Source organism: Chaetodon trifascialis, chromosome 17 (assembly GCF_039877785.1).
Source record: "Chaetodon trifascialis isolate fChaTrf1 chromosome 17, fChaTrf1.hap1, whole genome shotgun sequence".
In the NCBI taxonomy this organism is placed as follows: domain Eukaryota; kingdom Metazoa; phylum Chordata; class Actinopteri; order Chaetodontiformes; family Chaetodontidae; genus Chaetodon; species Chaetodon trifascialis.
In genome coordinates this window covers 22,913,976-22,941,485 of record NC_092072.1, presented here as the reverse complement: position 1 = coordinate 22,941,485, position 27,510 = coordinate 22,913,976, and the positions used below count along the sequence as shown (strand labels likewise).

The following is a 27,510-nucleotide window of genomic DNA, read 5'->3' as shown; positions in this document are numbered from 1 at the left end:
CCGCCTTTGCCCGTTGACAGCTGGGATAGGCTTCAGCCCTCTTCAGCCTTCTTATGACTGATACACAGCAGAGGTCCATCTATGGCAAACCAGACATTGCCCAATCTGGCATTGACTACATTAATAATCACCTGAAAGATTATAGTGTGCTATAAGCCATTTATTAAGTGCTTTCAAATGTTAAATTGTGGATTCAAGGGATGTGTTGCCCAAAAAGAACTTACACTGTCTAATAGGCTTTAGTTGTACTTTGTCTTACACGGGACATAATTCTGCAGAAATAACTGATGGAAAGAAATAGCTCAACATCTCGGGAAATATGATCATTTCTTTTCCTTCAAAATGAATGATGTTATGATCAGTATCAATCTTTATTTATTTTTGGATACAAAACACAAACAAAATAAGTTTAAAAGACAGAGGAGCGACAATGTTTCTTAAAACAAATTAAAGACCAGTAGTTGCCAAACTTTTCAATTCAGTTCAATTTAATGCAATCAAGTATGTGTGTGATATTTCGGAGTTGAATAATTAATGTTAAATTTAATGTTCTTCACCTGTCGAGCTGTTTCCTTTTCTGTCATGTCCTTATGCAGATACCAAATTTCAACAGTTTGGGAACCACTGTCAAAAACACACACATCAGAAGCAGTATCTCAAGATAAGTATGTCAATATAAGAGTTGTACATTTGGGTTGAGCACCACTGAGTGGTAAAAGAAAAGTACAATCACAATCTCCAATAAAAATGCCATAGGAAACTATTTATCAAGCATATTGAACTTATTTCCTTGATCACATCGATTCTTTAAAGAGAATAATGAAGTTTGGCCTCAATCAAAATGTCTATATGATCTGAATCTAAAGATGCATGGACTTCATGCTCCAGGTGAGAGAGTCCCAGTGGGATGGGTCCCAAGCTAGGAACCAGCCCGTGAAGGTGGGAGGTTCATGGCCTTGTTTCACCACCACGACAGGAGTCTGCTTGTCCCGGCCACTCGGGTCAGTCTCTATGTACTGTTTGGCTGCAGAGGAGGCAGAGAGTCAATTAAAACACTCAAAGCTACACTGAGGTGGTGCTTCCTTTAAATCAGTTTCACATGTTTGTAGTGACCTCATCTGGCAGGAAGAGGTAACTGTTTTTAAATGTGTGCTGATGTAATGTTCAACTAAAAATAAAAATGAAAGATGTGAGAAGAGTTAAAGACCTAACAGTGGTTATCTAAACATTTTGTGGGCTCAGACTCTCACCTTACACATGTACATTCCTACAGACCAGGGATTATAAATCCATGTGACTGTAATACAGTATAATAAACCCATGAGAGCAGGAAGCTTGGTGGCTCAGTGGTTTTCAGTGTCTCCCTGTCTCTTACAAAATACATTTATATAATCCTTATTTTCTTTAGCAAATATGTTTTAGAGGAAACACAACTGCAGTTCGATTATGTTCATGAGAAATTTTTTTTGTGTGTCATTTCTATACGAGACAGAAGAAGGTGATGTGTACCTGTGTGGTTAAGTTTGAGCTTCTAAAACACTTGGTTGTGGTTGAGGAAAGATTGTGGCTGAGGTTGCTATTCAATGTGTGTTTCTTTCCACTATAGTTATATGAATAGCAGGGGTTGGGCACATGAAGATAAACAGTTGATGCTAATTCTCCAGTCAGGTTCCACTAAATCACTGCAGAAGAAGAGGATACAATGATGGGATGTAAAGAGCACCAGTCAAATCTCTAACAATAGAAAAAGATGAGGATAACATGATGGGAATATGATTGTTCCATATATCACTGGGAGGAAGAAGGCTCCTATCGTTTCGTGCAGATCTGATGTCTTCATCTCTGCAGAGATGTATTACATTTGAGTCACATGTTTTGCATACATCATGATGAATTTGTTTCCACTGGGCTTTGTCACATTTCTTTTATTGAATGACTGATCAGAGTAAAAACTTTTTTGTTTTGTGTATTTCTTTTTTCTTTATATATCTATAAAAAGGTTGCAGTTAAACTTCAGGGATATCAATCTGTCCATTTAGGAAGCACAAGTGATTGTGACTCGATTACACCTGCTTTGGTGCAAATGAAAGTGACAACAGGTGCAATGGAGAGGCAAAAGCAATACAACCCCCAAAAAGGGAATGGTTATGCATGTGGTGGTCACAGACAATTGCTCTCTCCTAATCCTTCCTGACTGGTTCTTCTCTAGTTTTAGTTCTGTTAGTGTCCTTGTCACTACTGAACAACACTACCGCACAAGGAGAGCTGGCCAGAGGGGCATCAACCCAGCAGCAGGACCGGTATCTGCTTCTTGGTGCGAGGTTCAGGTTCACGCTGAGCACGTGACAGGTGTCAAAGAGTGTGAAGATCATTAGCCAGCATGACCGGTTTAGCGGTGGGTCAGTGATGGGCCTTGAGGGGTTGCACAGACCTCTATGACATAGCCAATGGTAACCTGACTGCTGTTAGGTACCAGGACGAAATCCTTAGAGCGATTGTCAGAGCTTATGCTGGTGCAGTGAGCCCTGGCAATCCTCCTCATGTAGGACAATGCCTGGCCTCATGTGGCCAGAGTGCGTAGGCAGTTCCTAGATGACGAAGGCATTGATGCCATTGACTGGCCTTCACATTCCCCTGACCTAGATCTAATTGAGCAGGTAACAGTAGCAGGTAACCCAGGTGACAAATCTTGTTGTTATCACGGTATCGCTGTCCATCTCGCGGGACTTCGGTCTATCTTGCAGGATGGTCACCTGAGCAAACGGGCCAATCGTTGGCAATCTTCTTGGCGATGTCACACGGTCACGTGGGTCGTGCGGCCAATCGTGTGCAATTAATATGCCGCTGTAGCTCAGCCCAAGTAGGAGCAGTGGGGAGGCTGCATGTGAGATGAGCTACAGGTCGGTTTAAACTTATTTTTCGGCACCTTTTCCACTTGAACAATAGTTGGTATTAAATGCTGGGTATATGTTAACTTTTAGGAGCCTTCTGTCATGACCAAACCCGCGACCAAGCCGCGACGAACTGGTGAGTTAATTGTTTGCATAGCATTAGCTCAGCCGACGCCATTCATTTTTAATGACACGGTTAGCCTGGTTGTTTGACAGACAACGTGCCTGGTTTCTCTAAGATTTGTAACTTATAAATGACATATGTAAAGCTAAGTGTCCTTGAATACTGAATGAATACTATGGAAATATATTATTGTTATTGGTGTAATAGGGGTTGTAAACCTGCTGTTTGCTAAATGATATTGTACATCTATTTATGACACGTGATTAAATATAGTAGTATTTATTTTTCTACTGTTACGATATGAATAGGAATGAATATCAATGAATGAATATGAATATTAGGAAGCTAACCATAGTGAAACCAATGCTGTGGGTAAAGTATGTGCACACTAGATTTTCTACTTCTCAATGTACATAGTAATTTATATGAGCCGTGGTCCTGTTCTTCAGGCCAGGTTCCAGACTGATGGTGAGCTAAAAGGAGCAGGCATAGAGCCTATGAACTGGCACATCGCCGAAGAGTCGCACCTGCCGGACCGGTAGGGGGCTTTCTGTAGCCCACACTCATCATCTATTCGTTTTGCCCATTGCCACAACCCACACACTTTTTTTTTCTATAATATATTGTACCATTCAAAAGCAACCTCAGTCTCTTGTCCACTCTCTCCTTGAGCGAAACCTAGACTTCTGATTACAATTCATTATTGTGTTAGACTTTATATATGCATTATTTGGTACTTATGAGTCTTAGCATTATTATATGACTACCATAGTTGCTACATAAATTTGTGGCGAGCTAGCCAGGAGAGAGTACGGACAGAGCTGAGCAATTATCAATAGTAAATTTGACATTCATTGCAAATATGGACATTTTTGAGAAACAAGGCATAAAAATTCCAAACGCTGTTTTGATCAAACACGTAACACATGATGACACCAATGATGAAGTGGTTGCATTTTTGAATCAGCATGGCAAACCATCAAAAGTTAAGGTTATATCCGAGCCCGGGGTTTTCCAGGACACAATTGTCGTTGAATTTGATTTGGGCAACGCTTTAGTTGAGCTTAGGGCTGGGCTGATAAAACAATAGCAATATGTCTCACGATAGACACATCATCAATATCAATATAAAATGTGTTCGATAAAGCATTCGATAATTTTTTTTTTCTTCGTCGGAAGAAACTTGAAGTTTTTTGGATTTTATAAGTCGGACCATAGTCAGGCCAATGTGGTCTGTAACTTATGCAAGACTTTCGTCCCCACCAAGACTGGTAATACCACAAACTTATTTAACCACCTTAGCCGCGCTCACTCTTTAGAGCGCAGCCGTATTTGCCAACGTCCGTCAACCGCAGCACCACTGCACAAGCAGCTGACCACCATGCAGAGGTATCTGCTTCAGTGCCTGATGACAAATCATCTAAAAGGCGCGAAGACGTAACGGAGGCGGCGGCATATCATATAGCTAAAGACATGCTTCCGGTGAGCACTGTGGAGAAGCCAGGTTATAAACATCTCTTACACGTACTTTTTTTTTTCTTAAACACACTTGCAATAAAAATATAATTGAATAGTTCATGTATGTTTAGAGTAAGAAGAGTGACTAAAGTTGTTCATATGTCTAGGCTGGTTTTATAGTTCAGTCAATCTTACTGTACTGTCTATCATGTTTGTTTGTTTGTATGTTACAGATGTCAAGTCTACCTCAGTTTCTGCTATGTTTACAAAACACTGCACATATTTGAAAACATTTTATTCACCAGAGGGTGAATCAGCTTGTGAACTTTCTGCACTAAACCTGCAGAAAAAAAGTTCTCAGGTTTTTACACTTTTTTTTTAACATTTATTATTTGAGTGTTTTCCATGGTTGTGTCGACATTTCCTTTCTGCCTTGATAGCTGAGGGGATTATAATCAGAGGAAGGTTAAATTTTGTTCAAGGATTTTTAAAGTTTGGCTGTGAAGAGGGGAGGAGTCCCAGCCACTGAACTGGACCGACATCTGCTAAACCAATTTTGTCATGGCTGCTGGGACAGCACGCTCATATCAGAGTTCCAGCTCAAGCAGCGTAAGTCCCATCCCCCATCTTTCACTGAGTTGTTGCTGTTACTCCGGACAGAGGAAGATAGAGAAGCTGCTAAGGTGCAGCATATGAAGCAGCATCTCGGTTTGAAAGCAAGAGCCAGGGCGCATTCCCAATATGCCTCTGCCGCTCCAGAAGAGGCAAAAGTTGACGCACTGACTACCATCACTCAGCAGCTCACCCAGCAGCTTGCAGACATTCAAAAGCAGCTTGCATCTCTTAATGCTGAGTCCAATCGGAAGCAGCCCAATTCATCCCAACCAACTCACGTCAGCAGGCTTAGTGAAAGCATGAAACCCAGCAAAGCTACTCCTCGCTTTTCTCACAAGACTCCATCATCCGGACCAAAGCCAGGTTATTGTTACAATTGTGGAGAAGACGGACATATAAAACCCAACTGCGACAATGATCCAAATCCCTCACTTGTTGCTATGAAGAGGAAACAGTTCACAGAGAAACAGAGAAAGTGGCTAAGATCAAACCCCAGTGCCTCGTCTTTAAACTAGATAGAGTTCCTGTTGAGGGGCGAACGGGAACTGCGGAGGACCAACAACCAAGCAGACGCCAGTGACGTGTATGGACCAGTCACATTCCACTTCCACCAAGACTATTCACCTGCCCCGAGGTTTAATTGGGTCCAAATGCACTGGCCAAGTAAGCATAGCCGGTCAGGAATTTTCATGCTTGCTGGACACTGGATCACAAGTAACGACAATACCCATCTCATTCTACAATCAACACTTCTCACTTCAACCTGTCAAGTCACTGTGCAACTTGCTACAAGTGGAGGGTGCTGCTAGGCAAGAAGTCCCATATTTGGGCTACATTGAAATGACTATTACATTCCCAAAAGAGTTCATCTGGGATGATGTGGACGTGTGCACCCTGGCACTGGTAGTCCCAGTTGTCAGGCCAGGATCCCAGTCTCAAGTCCTGATTGGGATGAACACACTGGACCCACTTTACGAGCAACATCTGGAAAGTGAGTGTGCCAGCTACAAACCATCCCGGCATGGCTACAGAGCTGTCCTCCATTTGCTCCAGCTGCGGCATCAGCAGACCTAGGGGGCCAATGACGGCACAGTGAGGTTGGCTAGTAAATCGCCAATTGAAGTTCCGGCAGGCTGCACCATGGTCATCAAGGGTTCTGTTCGTGTAAATCCACCACCAGCCGACAAGTGTGCTCTGATTGAACAACCATCTACTCCACTGCCTGGAGGTTTGTATGTAAGAAACTGTCTTGTTACCCCGCCCAGCCACGCACCTCACAGGATCCCTATCATGATCACAAATCAATCTGACCAGAACATCACTCTTCCACCATTGAGCATCATTGCTGAACTCTCTGTGTCACCCCAAATTATGACTCACAGTGTCTCCACTAACATTACGCAGCAGAGCGGGGAAGAAACCAACCTGGAGTTTGATTTTGGAAATTTTCCAATTCCTCCAGATTGGAAGGAACGAGTCATCGCTAAACTCAAACAGATCCCAGAAGTATTCTCGCACCACGATCTTGACTTTGGACGTAAAGAACGTGTGAAGCATCACATCCGCCTCCATGACGAGACTGCATTTAAACATCGAGCTCGACCCATTCACCCTCGTGACATTGAGGCAGTCCGAGACCATCTGCGGGATCTGTTGGAGGCAGGAGTGATAAGAGAATCCGAGTCACCCTTCAATTTCAATTTCAATTTCAATTTCAATTTCAATTTCAATTTCAATATTCCTTTATTAGTCCCACGAGGGGAAATTCCAATATACAGCAGCATCAATAAAGTGTATAAAGTATTAGAACAAGTGCAATGCAAATTCAAAACAAGTATATATACAAGAGTGGGATAAAAGAATAACGTCATCCTAAGAAATTGTAGATAGTATTTACAAATTGTTATGCACTGATTATTGCAGATTATTGCATTATTGCACAGGTTATTGCACAGATTGTAAACATATTATTGTACTGATTACTTGGAGCAGTTTCTGTTGTACAGTCTGATGGCTGCAGGAAGGAATGACCGCTCCTTCACACACTTTGGATGTAGCATCCTGTCACTGATGGAGTTCCTCAGTGTAGTGAGTGTGTGTGTGTTGGAGGGGGTGGGAGTCATTGTCTGTCATGGAGTTCACGGACTTCTCTTCACCTATCATAGTCATCCAAAAGAAGAATGGAGAGGTGCATGGGCGACTTGCATCTCTAAGAGATTTTCTCTGGACAACCTAATCATCTTCTCTGATACCCTTAAAGAACATGAAAGTCAATTGTTTGCGAGTACTTCATCGGCTCAAAGACTATGGCCTCAAGTTGTCACCCGAGAAGTGCAAGTTCTTTCAAGCATCTGTGCGCTATCTTGGCCATATCGTCTCAGAGCAGGGTGTGGAGACGGATCCCGAGAAAATAAGTGCTTTAAAATCCTGGCCAGTTCCCCAGACACTGAAAGAACTCAGGTCCTTCTTAGGATTTGTGGGGTACTATCGTAGGTTTCTCCACGGATACGCCCAAATAGCAAAGCCCTTGAACGACCTGACGAGGGGGTGCACTCCAGCCCATCGCCAAGGCTGCAAGGGGACATCAACTCCGAGTCATGATGCCAAACAGAGAGATGGACCTCGCAATGCCAACTTGCCTTTGAAACACTTATTGGCAGACTGACGACAGCCCCGGTGCTTGAATTTGCAAATTCAAAACAGCCATACATCCTGCACACAGATGCAAGCACTACAGGTATCGGAGCAGCGCTTTATCAGGAACAGGAAGGACAACTATGTGTCATAGCATACGCCAGTCGTGGGTTATCCGCCAGTGAGTCCAGATATTTTTTTTGGCTTTGAAGTGGAGCGTAATGGAAAAATTCCATGACTATCTATATGGAACAAGTTTTGTCATTGTAACCGATAACAATCCATTAACATACATCTGGACCTGGCCAAGCTCGATGCTGCCAGCCACAGATGGCTTGCTGCACTTTACACCTATGATTTCAAACTTCAATTCTGAGCCGACAGCCAAAGCAGAGACGCTGATGCACTCTCCCGAAGACCCCATCACCAGCCATCTGATGCCCACTGTCAGAAAGAACGTGACATGGTCCAACAGTTCACCCACGACCATGTTGATGACAGGGTAGCTGAAGTTGCTAATTCTCCAGTCAGGTTCCACTAAGTTCTCTCCAGGTACTCTGGCTTCCTCCCACAGACCAAAAACATGCTCATTAGGTTAATTGGTGACTCTAAAATTGTCCCTAGGTGTGAGTGTGTGTGTGAATACAGACTAAAGACATGGCCATTGACTTTAGAAAAAACACCAAAACACCTGAACCTGTTCGGATAAAGGGACAGGTTGTGGAACAGGTGCATTCATATAAATACCTTGGGACAATCATTGACTGCACTTTAAATTTCAAAGAGAACTGCAAGGCTCTGAGCAAGAAGGGACACCAGCGGCTGTTCTGTCTGAGGAAGGTGTCTCATTTCCACATTGATAGGACCATGATGACACTTTTTTATCATGCTTTTATTGAATCCGTCTTAACTTTTTCACTTGCATCATGGTTCGGAAACCTAACTTTAAGAGAAAGGAGATCACTAAATCAAATAATTAAATGGTCTGGTCGGCTGATTGGGGAACCTCAGCTGTGCCTGGAGTCACTGTATACCAGACAGTTGCAGCGGCTTGCCAGCTCCATTTCTAGTGATGCCTCCCATCCTTTAGCGAGTGAGCTCCAGCTGTTGCCACCTGGGCGCAGATTAATAGTCTCCAGAACTTGGACCACTCGCTACAGGAACAGCTTTGTCCCTGCTGCTGTCTCTCTCTTGAATAAGTTTTAATGCACTGTATTGAGGTCTATCTTTTATTTATTTAGTTCTATTTATTATAAATTTCACCTTGTTTTTATTGTCTCTTGCCTTGGTGATAATATTGATCTTGAATTGTCTGTATATGTCCTGGCTAAATGTGCAGGTGTGTGGGAGATGCCACCTCTGTTTTTACTGCAGAACAAATCTACCTACGGGTACAAATAAAGTCAACTTGAACTTGAGCTTGAACTTGAATGGTTGTTTGTTTGTGCCCTGCGATCGGCTGGTGACCAGTCCAGGGTGTACCCCGCCTCTCGCCCGTTGACGGCTGGGATAGGCTCCAGCACTCCCCACAACCCCGAAAGGGGATAACATGATGGGAATATGATTGTTCCATATATCACTGGGAGGAAGGAGGCTCCTATCGCTTCGTGCAGATCTGATGTCTTCATCTCTGCAGAGATGTATTACATTTGGGTCACATGTTTTGCATACATTTCTGCCGCGACCAAACCCACGACCAAGCCGCGACGAACGAGTGTGTGTTAACCTGTGAGTTAATTGTTTGCATATGCTAGCGTTAGCTTAGCTGACGCCATTCATTTTTAATGACACGGTTAGCCTGGTTGTTTGACAGACAACGTGCCTGGTTTCTCTAAGATTTGTAACTTATAAATGACATATGTAAAGCTAAGTGTCCTTGAATACTGAATGAATACTATTGGAAATATATTGTTATTATTGATGTAATAGGGGTTGTAAACCTGCTGTTTGCTAAATGATATTGTACATGTATTTATGACTCGTGATTAAATGTAGTAGTATTTATTTTTCTACTGTTACGATATGAATAGGAATGAATGAATGAATGAATGAATGAATGAATGAATATGAATATGAATATTAGGAAGTTAACCATAGTGCAACCAGTGCTGTGGGTAAAGTATGTGCACACTAAATTTTCTACTTCTCAACGTACATAGTAATTTATATGAGCCGTGGTCCTGTTCTTCAGGCCAGGTTCCAGACTGATGGTGAGCTAAAAGGAGCAGGCATAGAGCCTATGAACTGGCACATCGCCGAAGAGTCGCACGTCTCCTGTCGGACCAGTAGGGGGCTTTCTGTAGCCCACACTCATCATCTACTGAACATGAACTTGTGAAACAATCTGTGCAATAACTGAACTGAACATGAACATGTGAGACAATCTGTGCACCTGGGCAATAACCTGTGCAATATTTTTGGTACATTTTCTTAGGATGATGTTGTTTCTCTTTCTCTTTCTATTACACCCCTTTGTATATACTGTGTTAATTGCATGCACTTGTTGTCTTTTTGAATATTCTATTCACTTATTGATGCTGCTGTGAAATTTGGAATTTCCCCTTGAGGGATGAATAAAGGAATATTGAATTGAATTGAATTGAATTGAATTGAATTGAATTGAATTGAATTGAATTGAATTGAATTGAATTGAATCATCTACTCGCTTTGCCCATTGCCACAACCCACACACATTTTCCCACACACACACACTCTTTCACCAATATTCCCCCTGGGAATATGAATACCCAGACATGGGTTTCAAGGAACTGTGGGTGGCTGGTGGGTTAAGGTTGTGTCTACTGAACTTGGGATATCCGAGATTTTCTTATTGTGCCTCGTGATTATTTTTAGTTGCTACACCTATGGTTATGTATCAACGCATCCAACGGCACCAATTACCACCACAGACTGTCCAGGAGCTCACCAATTCCCTGATCCAGATCTGGAAGGAGATCCCCCAGGACACCATTGGTAGACTCATCAGGAGCATGCCCAGACATTGTTGGGAGTGTGTACAGGCACGTGGGGGCCATACACTCTACTGAGTCACATTATGAGTTTCTGTGATAAATTCATGCAAGTTCGATCAGCCTGTGATTTAAATTTTTCACTTTGATTTTCGGTGTGATTTGAATCCTGCCTCAGTGTGTTGATAATTTTGGTTTCCACTGACCATCGTTACATCATTTTGTTCTCAACAAATTATATAATGCATATCAGGAAAGATTTTCAACTTGAACAATTCATTTACCATGTTAGCTTTAGTGTTCCTTTAATTTTTTGGGCAGTGTATAATATGTGTTTTTGGGTTGCACTGAATTTACTTAATACAACTAGGTGTTGTTTGTTGTAGTGATCAGAAAAGTGATACATGTATGTATCCTTGTTGCATCCACAAACCTTTTATTTAATGTTGGCCACTTTTTTCTTGTCTTCTTCTCTGATTAAATCTAGTATATCTATACTGGAGAAGGTGTTTGTGAACACAGTACAATTTATAGTCAGCTGTATGTATAAGCAGCATCCTAATCCCCACTTGTCAAGAAGCAATTATATTTTTAAAATCCAACAGCTCACCAGATCTGACAGATTCAGTTCTCTCCACCTCGTTGGCATCCTTTCCAATCCAGACAAACACCTGCAACAGAAGAGTGCCTGTATCAGAGTGGCTGCTCAGCTTGTCCAGAGACGATCTAACATCTGGTCCAGCTGTTTACCTGATCCCACACATCCAGCAGCATCACATCATCTTCAGCCAGGTCATCCTGTGTGAATTCTCCAGGAACCTCCTCAATCTGCACAAATGATAACACTAGTTAGATTACTGCTCCACCACATCCCATTCAACACACTGCAGTGTTTCTCACAGATTGGACTGGGACCCCATTCCTCACATGAGGAATATAAAGGTAACTGATGTGTTGTGAAGAAATGTGTTGCAAATGATAATGTGCACTATCTGGGATTTAAAGCAGGTAATCAAATAAAGTAGTACATAGCAGAATTGGAGCTTCAAAGATGCCTAGTTTAGGTGAGGGAGTGATAATAAAAGAACTGACTCACAAGTTAAGTTTTTAATACAGTTTATCAAAGTAACAAATCAGCTGAAAACACCCACCACAGATCCCCCAATTATAGCTGGCCTAATCCAATCACAATAGTGGAATGCTAAATGAAAGTGCATGAAATACTTACTGTGAACCTGCCGGTCTTGTTGGAACATCCAAACAGACGGAGAGGGTGCGTCATGGTCTGACTCTCTAGTCTCTCTGAAGTCTGGTACTTTGTCTTCCCCCCTAGTGTTGCCCAGAAGTCAGCTGCAACACAAAAGACTCACTGAGATTTGAGAAGAATACACAAACTGAGGTAGACCTTTGCAGCAGGAACACAGCATGGAGACATGTTCAGTGCAAGCAGAGCTGTACACTATAGGTAAACTATATTAGAATCAGACTTAGAGTTTGCAGAAGAGAGGCTGTATGAGCTGACTTGACTTTGACTGCCTTGAAACCTTTTTTTCCACCTTGACTAGCTTAAGATTGTTTAACACTTTATCATTTTTCTGTGGAAGCCCATTTCCAGCAGAAAAAAAGATGAAATGTTGGAAATGACAGAAGTAAAAATATTAAGTCTAATCAAAAGTTTGATTAGAGTTTTATCTCGTAATTTCTATCTTCTATGTTCTATTTATGTTTGATTGACTGCTGCTGGCAGAGTGCTGGCAGTGTTACACCAGAGGGAACCAGAGAGCAAACAAACTTGCACTGTAGCCGACATGTCGTGGTCAGACGTGCACTTCTCCATGGTAATGGTTGGTTAATGTGGCTCAGGACAAGACAAGCGTTCACATGTGTGAGTTAGATAAGGTGATTTTAGCAAGAGAGCTGATGTGAGTTGTTGTTCAGAGTCTGTGGCTCTTGAGTTGTGTAGCTGACTGCTGTGTGGCTCAGTGTGGCTGCTCTGCCTTTGACAGAACACTGATGTTACTGCTTTGTGCAAAATTTCATTGGCTATATCGAAATAAATAATGTTGTAAATATAAAATAGAAATAAATAAAAATTGTAAATAATGTTTTTGCTGTAAATACTGTTTATATACTTAGTTATATTGTATTTTTATTATATATTATATAATATATAATATAATACACATTATATAACTGTATTTAATTTTACTTAGTTATATTTTTATTTTTATTCCTGTTATATTTTTTGTTACTTTTTCTAAATAATTGTGTATACATCCTGTGTTTGCTGTATGTTTAATTGCTACTGCAACAAAATAATTTCCCAAATTGAGATCAATAAAAAAGACGTCTAAGTCTCTGAGTCTCAAAGTCAAACACATATATACATTTACATATACATATAAAGTTAGGACACTGTATAAAATGTATATTAAAATAGAATACATACTGTTTATCTCGTCTTTGTACTGTTTTCAATTGTCAAAAGTGTTTTATTTATGCAGCGTCCCATCTTTTTTGGAATTGGTGTTATAGTATAAAGTAGTAGTATAAAATGCACACATTCTGTGGTTAGTTATTACACCATGCTACGCCTCCTGTACTGTGCTACAAGTGATGCATAACTAATGCTGGCTGAACTTCCAGGTTTATTTTGAGACCAGTTTTACTGACTATGTTTCATTACTTCACAGCTGTCACTCATGTTGTCACGTTTGCTTTTAATTTCACCATTGGGTTTTACTGCTGACATCATCTACACTCCACCCTCTCCAGGGGGATAATATAGGATGACAGATAATTAGACAGACATATAATTTTATGCATGTAAGTCAAATGTAGAAGATGACCTGGTTCATTTCCTTCCATGATGTGTTTGCTGCTGCAGTTCAACTCTTTACTCATGTACTCAGCTCCTTTTTCCTCCTCTTCACTAGCTCCTTTACCCATCCATAGATAGGCCTGCCTATCTGCCATCTTCAGCAGGAAGGCATCATTTGAGTTCAGACTGGCTGCACTGGCATCAACCTGAAACATGCACACAACATGATATTTAACATCTTCAAATAAAAACAGACAAAACAGACATGGTCACAATTAAATGCCTGTAGTAAATACAGTACATACAGCAGGAACATCCTCACCTCAGCTATTCTGGTGATGGTGCCCAGGTTCCGTCGAACTTGAAAGAGTCGGGTTGGAGGTGGAGAGGCCTGACCTCCAAGGCAGGACGTACCACTTTTATATACAATGAGGGGTTTGGATTTGAAGAGACTCAGAAGATGGAGAGGTTCCTTACCCTGGCACACTCTGACCTGATGACACACACAAAATTTGCTATGTAGGCCATTTCAAAGAAAACATCTTATACAGATTAGTAGGAGAGACTTGCACGAACATCCATTTGATGGTGTTTTGAAATATTCAGGATTCAACAGGGAAGATTTCCTTCTCTAATATAATTTTTAGACAAATCAAATCTTACATAGACTGTTACATTTATAGGCATACTCTGAGTGTCTAACTGTTCATCTTTCTTTACCTGTCAAACTTTTTTTGTGATCCTACCACATTCTCAGATGTTAGCAGTTCACCTGTTCACCACAATTTTATTTTGCTTCACGAGGCAGAGAGAGGTTTATGAGCAATGCCAGGCATCCATAGTATGTGCTGTTCATCTTCACTTCATACACGGCACACTCTACCTGAACTGCATTCCCTCCCAGTGAACGATCCAGTTCTACAGTCAGGAAGGCTGACGCTGTTAGCTCATCCAGTGAGCAGCTTGCTCCTTGCCTATAGGCCACAAGAAGACATGACACTATGGTAAACTTTAAAGATGAATGAATCCATATCTTTATATTAACAATGGATCAAGTAAGTACGTGTAATGTGAAAGGTGTTGCTCTTGTGGTGAGTTATTAAGAAGTGTCACAATCTCTGCAGTGCCTGTCAGCGTTGCAAACTTTTTAGCCTCTATCAGTCCAAAGTTCACGACCTGCCCAGCACCAAACAGCTGTCAGACACAGTCAGTGACTAGACTAGACAAATGACTAGATGGTGAACATATGGAGAATTTTGCAGCTAAAGAGCCAGTCATTTCCCTCAGGAGTTGGTGGAGACCTAACCAGAGCTAAAGAGAGTGAGAATATTGAACCTTCATCAGGTGGACACAAACTTGAACTCCAAATGAATGCAAATGGTTGTGTAAACAGGCAACTGCTTGCTAACACATTATCCATACATTTATTATACATTATTATATATAAGGTGCATTATACAAATATTCTAAGGTAATAATATGACAATGTTGAGACAACTGCTTCTGTTGCTCCCAAGTGACCCAAAATGTCAGTTAATACTGTTTTAAGAAAACATGTCATAGTATTGATTTGTAGAGCTTCAATGTCCGATATTAGAATTGGGAAAAAAACAATATATTAAATGATTAATTTAAACATGAGAGATGGCAATTGCTGGAACAATATGAAAAAAAAGCCACACCTATAATGGACATACTTCAAATCAGGAAACTTTGTGCAGAGCATTAGAGGAAGCATTGTCACAGAGGAAGTCACAGCTCTTTGCCTATGCAAAATCAGCTCAGTGAATGAACAGCATCATACCAGGTGTAGATAATCTGCCTCTTCCCATACGTGTAGAGGATGATGTAACAGTCCCCACCGTAGAACTGACCATAGCCCTTTGGGTCGACAGGAACTCGGCCACTGCTGTCCACCCTCCAGATCTGAAAGATAGCAGCACTACTTTAAGGAGCACATGTAAGAATAATGTCAAAGAGAGAAGTTTGCCAACATTTTATTGCTCGAAGATGCACAACTGGGCTACACTTTCTTGCCTTGTTAATTAAATGCCAATCATCAGGTACTATTAGTCACAGTTTTCAGAGTTATAGTCAATGATGTCCCTTTTTAGTAAGACCCACATGTCTATGACATAACGTCAAAGCATACAAGTAAGGTGATTCTATGATTAATAATGGATGGTTTTAGCTTAGGGCACACTGCCCATTCTCCTCTCTACATGGTTACCAGGGACCTCCGAAGAAGCTAATTATATGTTTGTTCTTTATACTTTACAAAATATTTTTTTTGTACAGGTATGTAATTTCCTTTCCAGGAATGAACTGTGTAATTTTGTACACATTTGCTTTCTTTTTGGGTTTTTACGGCTAATGTGCAAGCAAACACTTACCTGTTGGCAACATTATCAAAGGGTACGGTTTTGATTTATAGCTGAGTGTCATATTTCTTCCTCTGATATCACCACCAAAATGCTGGATGGATGTGTTGTATATGATGAGGCCATAGGCTTTGATTGTATTCCCGACAGTAACTGTGTTTATATATTTTGATTTACTTAATGATATAAAGCTACAATGATCAATGCATAGAATTTAAGTTACACCTAAGTACCCTCAGTTTCACACTGCCTCAACAATCTCTAATGCAAGTGGAAACTCACAGACGAAAGCATAAGCAGCCAAAGCTGTCACAGTTCTCTCTATGTGGTATCCCTGCAATTGCTTGAGGACGTGCGCTTACATTTTTGAGAAGCTGCGTGCTACGGCATCTAAGTGTGTGACCTTTGTAACTAGGCAATAATCTCTTAATGGAGAACTATAAACACACCTTGAAAGTGACACCTTTCCAATGAAAGGGGTGGGAAATACATGCTTCTTGCCCCAAAGAGCCTTGAGCCATTTGTGACTGGAAGTCATTGCTGCTATTTATTCACCTCTACATCATTAATTGTAACTGTGTCATCAACACAGCATTACCGTGGTTTTACGTGTAGACAACATGTATACCTGTGTATCTCCGCTACCATCATCCACCATGTTGTACTGGGCTGCCATGTGGCGGGACTCATGGAGTTTGGAGGCGTCAAACTCCACCTGCTGGATCCTTGCAATCCTCTCAGTGACAAACACTTTCCCCAAACCTACACTCTGGTCTTTGTCCTTCCAGTCTTGGAAGAACTGCTTAAACATGGGAGTCTCTCCTCCTTCTGGCAACACCTGGATCTGCGGAACGATCAGTAGCAACACTATTACCACTGGCACCACTTCAGTTTTTACATAACAGTTACATATTTTTGCTCTATGAAAGAATAAAATGAAATAATACTGAAACATATTTGATAACAGTTATTTGGCCTATGTTTGTTTTATTCCCCCAAAAAATGAAACATAGACCTTTTTAAAAATGTAAATAATTTAGCCAAAAAGTAAAAATGAAAGTAAACCTGTGTGTTTGCTGGGTAGCCCATCTGTTTGATGAATCCCTCAGCAGTTCTCATGGCCTCCTTTCTTTCACTGGGGTTGGCATCATGCCCTGTTGGAGAGAAATGAGATGAGATTGATGTCGATATGAAAAACCCACACAGCCTGCTGCAGTCTCAAAGACAATAAACCATTCAAAGCAGAGGCTGAAACTCTCTACTGTGCCACTGTCTAATTACCTTTCCATACAAATATCATCTTGTTTCTGCCATGATCTAGGATGAAGCACTCATCAGACAGCAGGTCACTCTGGAGGAATGGGTTTTCCTCCTTCACAACAGTCACTTTCATAGATCCTGATGCATCAGATACCTGGTAACAGACAAACACGCAAATCAGCTGGTAGCTGACAAAGAGAATTGATACAATAGGCATCATGCAAGAAACACTGGTACAATCACTTAGTTTGGTGCCCTTTGCTTATCAGCTGTATTTCACCATCCAGAGTATTAACTGCTCCACAGCTGTGTTAACCTTTTGTTCAGTATCTGATGGATCTCACAAGTTAACAAGCTAGTAAGCATGGACAGCTTTTCCCCTCTTCAATAAAACTTTTGAATGAAATGATGCACCTTTTGAGGTGTGTGCCAAATCATCAACAATAACATAAATTGCATGACATAAGATTTTCTGTCTCATCTGATGTGATGGGATGAATCAATAAATCTTCCCTGACAAGAATAATATTTATCTTTTCATCACTTCCAGGTAAATCAACCAACTGGCCAGTCCTCCCAAAAATGTCTTATGTTATGTTAATGTTCATTGTGTGTTTCTCTGTTTCAGTTTCAATTCTAGTCAGACAGTTAATGGAAATCACTGGTATTGTGTGTGTCCAGACACTGTAGGCCTACCATGTATAGTTTAGCCATTTTCCTGTTGGACACATCGGCCTCTGTATCATCATCATCATGTCCCTCTGATAACTCTGGCTTGACTCCAAGGACCTATTAGTGTGAAAAACAATATTGCAAGCCATTAATGCTTCCAGTAAATTCATGCTAACAAGTTAAACCACAATTACACAGAAAAACACAACAGCTCCCATTTCCATTAGCACGAAATTGGAGCATATTGAAGTATACCAAAAGCCACACAAGGAAAACTTGTGGCAATGGAAAATAGTCAATGACTCGCTCAGGAAAATATCTTAAAAACAACTACCTTGATTGCTGTAAATTATGGTGTTGTAGGAGGTGCTGGGATTAAAACCACTAGCAATCTCCTCTTTTTGGCTGCACACACTCGAAGATGCTTGTGGATGCTCATCACTCTGCCCGCTGAACTGCGTTCATAGACATGTTTGTCTCTGGAAACGTCCAGTAGAAAATCAGGGTCACAGTCACCAGTAACCTTTCCAGAGACAAACATGTCTGTGACCACACTACAAACAAGTTTTAGTGCATTATGTCCTTATGTCTATGTATGGTCAGCAACAGTATGGATATTTGTATTCATGCTCCCCAGAGGATGGTTCCTAACGATTATAGTAACCTCAGCAGCTGTTTATTTTATCATTACTCAGACTCAAAATACAGAAGAGAAAAATCTGAGCCAGACCTATCATGTGACACATCAGTGATAAAGAGCTGCATATGTAAAATGACTTGACAGAACAAGTTAAGACTCACATCAGTTAAATCAGACGGTTCACTTCCCTCTTCTACAACCACCAGTACAGCACGCGCGTTTCTCTCATTGTCACGGATGCCTCTGGCCACTTGTGCTGCCTTCAGTCGCTCAAACTTGTTACACTTGGATCCACACCACTGATAGATCGTCTAAAGATTGGTGAATGCACAGGCAGACATAGCATTACTGTCAACAGTTAAACTTGTCGATATCCCAGTTTGATTAATCCTCCCTCTGCAAACATATGACAAGAAAATGCTGTGTGCTTACATCTCCAAGGTCGACGATGAAACAGTCTCCACTGTTGAAACTGGACCAGCTGAGAGGGACCTGGGTAGCCCTGACAACCCGCCGGCCCTTGATGTGGAGGAGTCTCTGTGCTGAAAGGTCATTGGTGACCACATGGTGGAAACCTGAGGCCACACCTCCTGTCTGAGGGGCAGAGAACAGTGTCAGCCTTCTTCCATTCCTCTGTTTACTTTAGCCTCCAACAACTTCTTCGGTCCCATGAGTCACTGCTCCCTGTTGCCATGTAGAATGTTGCAACAGGATTTATGGAAAAAAATAGCTGTCACTAAGTCATGATTCAAACTCAAACATTCAAACATTCCTACTGTCAATGTTTTCCACATGTACTGCATACTTGTAACAAATGTAATAAAAAAATAGCTTTCTCATCCAGTGTAGTACCGATCAGTCCTTCAGTAACCATGGAATCAGTTAAAACTGCAGTGCCATGATAGAGCTGCAATGACTGGGTTAGATCTGACACAACCATCAGACAAAACTTTCCACCTATACATAAGAAATATGAAAATGTAATGGACATATTGCCATGAGCTGCACGGTGGAGCAGCAGGTAGTGCGCGTGCCTCACAGCAAGAAGGTTGCCGGTTCGTTCCCCGGGTCAGGCGGGGCCTTTCTGTGTGAAGTTTGCATGTTCTTCCCGTGCATGCGTGGGCTCTCTCTGGGCACTCCGGCTTCCTCCCACAGACCAAAAACATGCTCATTAGGTTGATTGGTGACTCTAAATTGCCCCTAGGTGTGAGTGTGAGTGTGAATGGTTGTTTGTCATGTGTGTTGCCCTGCAATCGGCTGGCGACCGGTTCAGGGTGTACCCCGCCTCTCGCCCATTGAAGCTTGGATAGGCTCCAGCCCCCCCGCAACCCCGAAAGGGATAGGCTGTATAGAAAATGGATGGATGAATAATAATAAAACATGCTTAGTGTTTTCACTGATAAACAGACAGATTCCACAGGCTTGTTAAGCTGAGCCTCAGCTCATTCAGTTTTGCGAATAAATTCTGACTCATATCTCAAGTCACAAGGGCATTTGGATGAAACTACAACATGCAGTTTTTCCATGTTGTCCTCATGTCTGAGGTTAAGCAATCTTGTGTTCAGCTGTGGAAACCAACTTATTTGCGGTTAACTTAATGTTTTTGTCAGAATTTAGTTGCACTGCCTTATTTTAGACACAACTGTGAGTTGTTCTTCCCGTGCATGCGTGGGTTCTCTCCGGGTACTCCGGCTTCCTCCCACAGACCAAAAACATGCTCATTAGGTTAATTGATGACTCTAAAATTGTCCGTGAGTGTGAGTGTGAATGTTTGTTTGTCCTTGCATGTGGCCCTGCAATCAGCTGGCGACCGGTTCAGGGTGTACCCCGCCTCTCGCCCATTGTAGCTGGGATAGGCTCCAGCCCCCCGCAACCCCGAAAGGGATAGGCGGTATAGATAATGGATGGATATTGCCATGAAATAAACTGAGTACATTTATGCTCCCCAGAGCTTTTATTTTGGAATTTGAATTATCGCTCCCCATCCAAAATGAGGCCAAAATGTCAGCTTACACACTATCTCTGATAGATTAACAAGCTGATGCCATAAAATGTGCTGAACACGTTCACACTTCCTGGAAGATGAGCACTTAGGCCAGTTGATTCCATTTTCAGACCAGTAATGAATTTGATCCATACTTTGTAAGTGATCCCTCCCTTGAAGTAGCTGGTGAAGGCTGTTGACTCAACCCCCTGCAGTTCTCTGTACTGGACCGGCTTTCCACCCAGGTGGTCATCCAGCTGCACAGTAAAGATGGCAGCAGCAGTGCTCTCATCCTGGCTGCACTGCTTTCCTTTAAAGAACAAACACAGGCTCAAATAAAGCTCAAAGTACACTGGACAATTATGGATGTATTCATTCTTGTTGCATCCAGTGCTTTTCTGGCAGGCATGTTCATGAATTCACAGTGTCCATTCACTGCATGTCCATGTGCTTAAGTAAGTTCATTAATTTTGAGTTTGTGCAGGTACCTGATTTCTTAAATTTTGTGTGACGATTAAACAAATCGGGCTGCATGGTGGAGCAGCAGGTAGTGCGTGTGCCTCACAGCAAGAAGATCGCAGGTTCGATTCCCAGGTTGGGCCTTTCTGTGTGAAGCTTGCATGTTCTTCCCTTGGGTTCTCTCCAGGTACTCCGGCTTCCTCCCACAGACCAAAAACATGCTCATTAGGTTGATTGGTGACTCTAAATTGCCCCTAGGTGTGAGTGTGAGTGTGAATGGTGTGTGTATGTGCCCTGCGATCGGCTGGTGACCGGTCCAGGGTGTACCTTGCCTCTCGCCCGTTGACAGCCGAGATAGGCTCCGGCCCCCCCGCGACCCCCAAAAGGATAAGCGCCATAGAAAATGGATGGATGGATTAAACAAATCTTTTAAGGATCAACAGAAACAGCTATATCTAAAAATTGATCTGAGGAAACTGATTTCTTGGTCGCACAGTTTAACTAGGATTCTACCTCTGAGTTTTTCGAGAGTCCATAGGCATAATGAAGCCCAGGATAAGGAGTGAAATGTAGTAAGGGTGAAAGGAAAGAAATATTACTCACAGTTGTGTCTAAAATAAGGCAGTGCAACTAAATTCTGACAAAAACATTAAGTTAACCGCAAATAAGTTGGTTTCCACAGCTGAACACAAGATTGCTTAACCTCAGACATGAGGACAACATGGAAAAACTGCATGTTGTAGTTTCATCCAAATGCCCTTGTGACTTGAGATATGAGTCAGAATTTATTCGCAAAACTGAATGAGCTGAGGCTCAGCTTAACAAGCCTGTGGAATCTGTCTGTTTATCAGTGAAAACACTAAGCATGTTTTATTATTATCCATCCATCCATTTTCTATACAGCCTATCCCTTTCGGGGTTGCGGGGGGGCTGGAGCCTATCCCAGCTTCAATGGGCGAGAAGCGGGGTACACCCTGGACCGGTCGCCAGCCGATTGCAGGGCAACACACATGACAAACAACCATTCACACTCACACTCACACCTACGGACAATTTAGAGTCACCAATTAACCTAATGAGCATGTTTTTGGTCTGTGGGAGGAAGCCGGAGTGCCCAGAGAGAACCCACACATGCACGGGAAGAACATGCAAACTTCACACAGAAAGGCCCGACCCAGGAATCGAACCTGCAACTTTCTCGCTGTGAGGCACGCGCACTACCTGCTGCTCCACCGTACAGCCCTGTGCGGATATCCATTATCTGGATATCTGCTCAGTACACTGGAAGATACGGAACATTGGTCATAGCCTGAAGAAGCTAAATTATTGTGAGACAATATAATGTCAAAAATAAAATAAACACAAGCACTACCTGCTTGCACCACCGTGCCGCCCAATTCATTATTATTATTATTATTTTTATTATTATTATGAAAAAGTGCTGATGTGGGGCTCATTTCTGTCTGACACTGTTAACAGTTTTAATGAAAATCTGATTACTGCGAGTCACTGTCAATATTTACTTGATTGACAATGACATACTGTAGACTTTCAATGACAAAGGCACATGTTGGAATAAAAGCCCTTTACATATAAATAGACTGTTTTATAGTTTCATTTCTTACATCTGCATTCTTGTGTATACGTGAAGTGAAACAATAAAGAATAATCATCTTCATTTCTACTTTGACTCTTCTGGTTGTCAAGTCACGGTTTCCCTGTAGTTGCAGAAAGGGGATGCAACAAGAACAATAACAAATAGATAAAGGCAATATCAGACATGTCAGTTGAACTCCTCACATTTTTGTGGTAATATCTCAATCATCATTATTAATTGTCAGAAGGATGATCATTGATTAATTCATACAGCTCATACTGACTGAAAGTGCTTTGAAATTCAGGAGCACATGAAAAGTTAATTAAAAGGAAAATAATGGTTACAATGCAAATAAAAATGATAAAATTCATCACTCAAATTGAGCTCACAAATGCACATTTGAGTAACACTTCACATTACACTGTAGCCTACAAAATACTAGACTGATGATGATTGATGAGTTCACTATAATGACTGTTGACTGGTGACAGCAGTGTCAGCAGACAGCTCAGCTGTCTCTCAGTCACTCTACATTTACACAAACTGCATGAAAAGTATTTGTGACAGGAAGGGAGCAGCTATGTGAGATGTCCATTGGCATGTTCAGTAGACTAGTTAATGATTAATGATGATGGGCTCTCAGACAGAGGACAAGAATAAGCAAACATCTTAGTCATATTGACTTTCTACTCTCACAGGAAATGGAACGTTTCAGTGCTGCAGGAAGGAAGCATGCTATTAACCACAAAATTTTACAGTGTTGCGGGTGCAATGTGTGCATTTGGTGTTGCTCGTTAGTAGCATCTTTCCAAGTGCTTTACAAAGGCAAGTGGACTTAATTGAGGTTCTAGAAGATCTTTGCCTCTTATTCAAAGAGGCTTCTTCAGCTCTAACTGACAGGTGGGGAGTCCCAGGCATTTATCCTTTTACAGGATCATTCAAACCTTGAGGTCATCCAGCCATCATGTGAGTCATTAGGGTCACATGGTGTGAATGGCTGTTAAGGCTGTTAAGATGCCTAGGGAGGGATCTCAGGACTTTATTCTAAATGGTGGATAAGTGGTGTTGTAGACCGCCTCCTCTGTTCAGTGATGGTCCTTGCAGTTCGATATGGATGACTTCTTTCACTCCTCTTTCAAACCGCAAACTTTGGCCATGCCTTCCCTGGCCAAAATCTGTACATTATTGTCCTCAAATGAGTGTACATTGTCCTTAAGGGGTATGTGGACTGCTGAGTCTTGACCTGAGATGTTGGCTCTCCAGTGTTGTGCCATGCTCTTGTGAAGCGATCGTTTTGTAATATACAAGTCTGTGCATTCCTTGCTGCCTTGGACTGCATACATTGCTCTTCTTATGCATGGGTGTTTTGTCCTTAGGGCGGACAAGCTTCTGTCTCAGGGTGGACTTGAAATGCACAGGGCTTTGGTGTCCGCTGAAAATCACCCTGGATGCTCCAGCTCTTCCTCAGAAGTCTACATTTGGGTCTCATCTCCTGTTATGTTGCTTGCACATCAGAAGTGATGGCATTATGTATGTTCATTTTTTATTATCTTGCATTATTATTGTTTAATGTACTTTGTTCTTTCTTTTAATGGGAAATTTTCTTTCATTCATGTAAAGCACACTGAATTGCCCCTGTGTACAAAATGTGCAATAGAAATAAATTTGCTATTGCTATTGTAGTATCAAAATTAAGTGGTGCTTTGAGTCAGCAGCGCTTCCTTCTGGCTCTTCTCACTTGCAGTTAACTGCTCAGCTCTGCAGCCTCCTTCTGCTTCTGTGATGGCTACAGCCATGTAATGCAGAGAAGACATATTGCTGTAATACACTTCAGTGTGAACAGTCTGCTGGAAGTTGCGTACTTAATCATTCTTTTAGTAGACCGTATACAGTAAATGCTGATTGAGTATGTAGTAGGCGGTGCATTAGTATCTGACTTTCAAACACAAAATTAGTTTAGTTAAAAAAAGAGAGAAAGGTACAGTATTAAATGAATATGATGCTTTGAAGGAACTGCACAGCAATGAATATTAGATTTAAAAATGCAATATTTGCCCAATTTAACATGACTTCTGGTATAAACCAGGGCCACTTCTAGTCTTCTATCCAAATACAAGTACAGAGACAGATAATTTTGTTGGTTAAACAGATACAAATAACTCTATATCTCTAATATCTCTGTGCACCTCGACTAGATAAGAGTGTTTGTGCTGACAGGTGCTGCAAAAATTGCTTATTTTAACAGTAATAATTATTTCTCCATTATTTTCCCCATGAGCCTGTCTGGTATTTTATCTTACATGCTGTGTAATCAGATCTCGTTTCCTGAACAGAATAGGTCTCATAATACCATTTTCTCTTGTATTCTGCTCTGGGGCACATACAAATTATAGCATGCACACAAGTCATTCAAAATTAATCAGTACTTCCTCTTCACTAGACGTAAATTAGCTCTCCAGTCTGTCCAACACTGACAGCAAAGAGAGAGTGAGAACAGCCCTCATGTCAGCATTTCTGGTGTCACTTACCACATTGATGTTCAGGTTCAGGACTATCTAAAGACTGTCAATAAGGGATGACAACTCACTCATCAGCCTGTACTTTAAAGGTAAACTATACAGGAATTAGTGGTCACTGTTTGTAAACACAACATCATCTAATTTTGGCTCATCTTCCCCAGCTCAGTGCCAACACACACACACCCTGCCCATGATTACATTTGCCATAACACACACAGTCCAGTGTACCCCTGCAGCAACACAAATCTACACTTCCAAACCTCAATGCACAAATTCACAAAACTACCACTAGCAAACGATCAACCTACTACACTGTTTTTTTCAAAATTCCAAAACAAAAAAATTAATTAATTAATTAATTAAAGTTGTTTCCAATACATACACTGCATGCTTCTATTGTAGGGATGTTGCCTTAGATTTGTTGCAAAGGAAAAACTGATACTTTGGCAAACTAGCTAAGCTAACCGCAGGCAGCTACATGTCCAACAGAAAACAGGACAACTTTATATCGCTCTTTGTTCCTATCCTCTCCTTCAGAGCTCACCAGCTGGTGAATGCCAACCTCTGATTCACTCTTATTTTGGAACATGCTTTGTCAAATTGAGAAAATGCAGGCAGAGGTCAGACACACATACTGACACACAAAGAAAAATACGTTTTCTCACTTCCCTATACTGGTAATGTTACTTTGGTTTTATGTGTCAAGGGTTTGAAATGCATCATATATTTCAGAAACAAACAAAAAAAGTACAAGCCCAGCATTGTTGGGGACTATTTTCAGCAGCAGATTAATCCACATTTGGTGCTCTAGTGAGTATTTGGGGCAGCAGGACGGTGTATGTGATTGAGTCCAAATAAATTACAGCTTCACTAACAATGGACAGGCAGCCCCCTGTGACTTCTCCTGCATCTTCTTCTTCGTCTTTTTCTTCTTCTTCTTCTTATTATTATTATTATTATTCTGACTATTATTACTATTATTACTATTATTACTATTAGTGGTAGTATTTCACTATCCCCCCTTCAAGTTTTTCCACCACTTGGGTTTAACTCATCTTTCCAGACGGCATTTTAACCATCAGGAAATTGCAGGATGTGTTCTGTAACAGACATGAACATTATGTAAGTCTAAGCCAAAACAGAAGCAGAAAGTCAAAATCCTCCCAAAGGGAGCACAGAAGTGTTGAGGGTGAGGCGAGGAGGGAGAAACGTGGCGATGATATTGCATGAGGAGAATTAAAACTGCGTTCCTTCACAGAGTCAATACTCAACTGTGGCGTGCACTTCCTGAGGATATCTCAGATGTCCCACATGAATAAACATCCAAAAGTTCATTTAGAAATCACAGAAAACAGTGGAGAAACATCAAGTTTTCTGCAGTATGAAACTAAACTAGTCATAGTGGTTTGTCATGTGGTTCATAGCAAACACGAACGACTACAGCTAATTTTGCATACTTTTAATGGTGCCAATTTACCAAACTGGAAACAAACCCAGAAGAGGACAGCAGAAGCTACCTGGATCTGACACCACACCAGCCCATTTGATCTTCTTTCCCTCGACATGGTTCTATTTTTACTTTCTTATATTGACTCACAAAAAGATCAATATATTGGTGTTGGCATGTTTCCACTTGTCAGATCAGCATTTCTTGCATTTTCACATAAAAGTCAAATTTGACATTGCGATATTAAAAAGAATCTAGGACAAGCAGCTTTTTATGTAGAAAAAGTCGGAGACGCAGTTTCAAATACAGACATCACTCTGGTTGAGTTTAACTGCAGGGTGACCAGCAAGTTTGTTGAAATATATGTATTTCTCTATCCATGTGTCACTCAAAATATCAGATGAAAGGTTAGATGCTGGATGAGGCATCAGTGATGTCTGAAAACTTAGATGTGTAACGCTCGCAGCAATCAGTGAGTCACATAACTTGAATGGAAACATTCATCCGACTCAGCGAAGCAATGGATAGTGTTACAAATGTGGCAAACATTACAAACTTTAAATGATGCTTGTGTAGGATTCAAATACTTATTTTGTGCAAAAATATTAAGATATTTACTACATTAACCATTCATTTTGCAAGGAGTCATCTTTGACCTAGTAACAAACAAAACACTGCATTTTGACTGCATGCATGACAGCATGAAGAGAAGCTCTTCTTATTTACGCAGTCCCTGTCAGTGGGGGGGGGGGGGGGACGGGGGGGACTCACTTACCCAGCCAGTAGTGCAGGTGGTAGAAGAAGCTGTCTCTCTGTTTGACAGTGTAGAGAGTCACATAAGCATCTCCAGTGTAAAAGTTCCCATATAAGCTCTCTGGCACAGGGACCAGCTCCAGATTCTCGATCCTCCAAATCTGCAGGCCTGATGTCTTGCCTGCATTGGTGAACTCTTTGTGGTGGAGCACCATGTCTGCTGTTGCTGTTAGCTTCGGAAGATGAGTGAGGAGATGAGGGGATGGTGGAACACACCGCTGCTCTG

General features: G+C 41.4%; 1 protein-coding gene across 1 annotated transcript; it reads right to left on the bottom strand.

The window, feature by feature from the left end:
- Positions 1 to 736: 736 nt before the first annotated feature.
- scin (scinderin) lies at positions 737 to 27,510 on the bottom strand. The gene is made up of 16 exons (XM_070984296.1): positions 27,247 to 27,510; positions 20,605 to 20,759; positions 18,898 to 19,059; positions 18,627 to 18,776; positions 17,850 to 17,942; positions 17,175 to 17,307; positions 16,959 to 17,047; positions 16,522 to 16,737; positions 15,317 to 15,438; positions 14,396 to 14,486; positions 13,835 to 14,005; positions 13,541 to 13,718; positions 11,920 to 12,041; positions 11,442 to 11,519; positions 11,302 to 11,362; positions 737 to 1,024 (listed from the first exon to the last, which is right to left on the bottom strand). The coding sequence occupies exons 1-16, from the start codon at positions 27,437 to 27,439 to the stop codon at positions 861 to 863; spliced, it is 2,178 nt and encodes a 725-aa protein (XP_070840397.1). The 5' UTR covers positions 27,440 to 27,510; the 3' UTR covers positions 737 to 860.

Excerpts from the sequence above, each read along its gene's own strand:
- scin (XM_070984296.1), bottom strand. The coding sequence starts at position 27,439 with ATGGTGCTCCACCACAAAGAGTTCACCAATGCAGGCAAGACATCAGGC. Across the intron at positions 17,943-18,626 it reads AACCGTCTGATTTAACTGAT|GTCCTTGGAGTCAAGCCAGA; the intron begins GTGAGTCTTAAC and ends TCACACTAATAG. Across the intron at positions 11,363-11,441 it reads TGCTGGATGTGTGGGATCAG|GTGTTTGTCTGGATTGGAAA; the intron begins GTAAACAGCTGG and ends CTTCTGTTGCAG.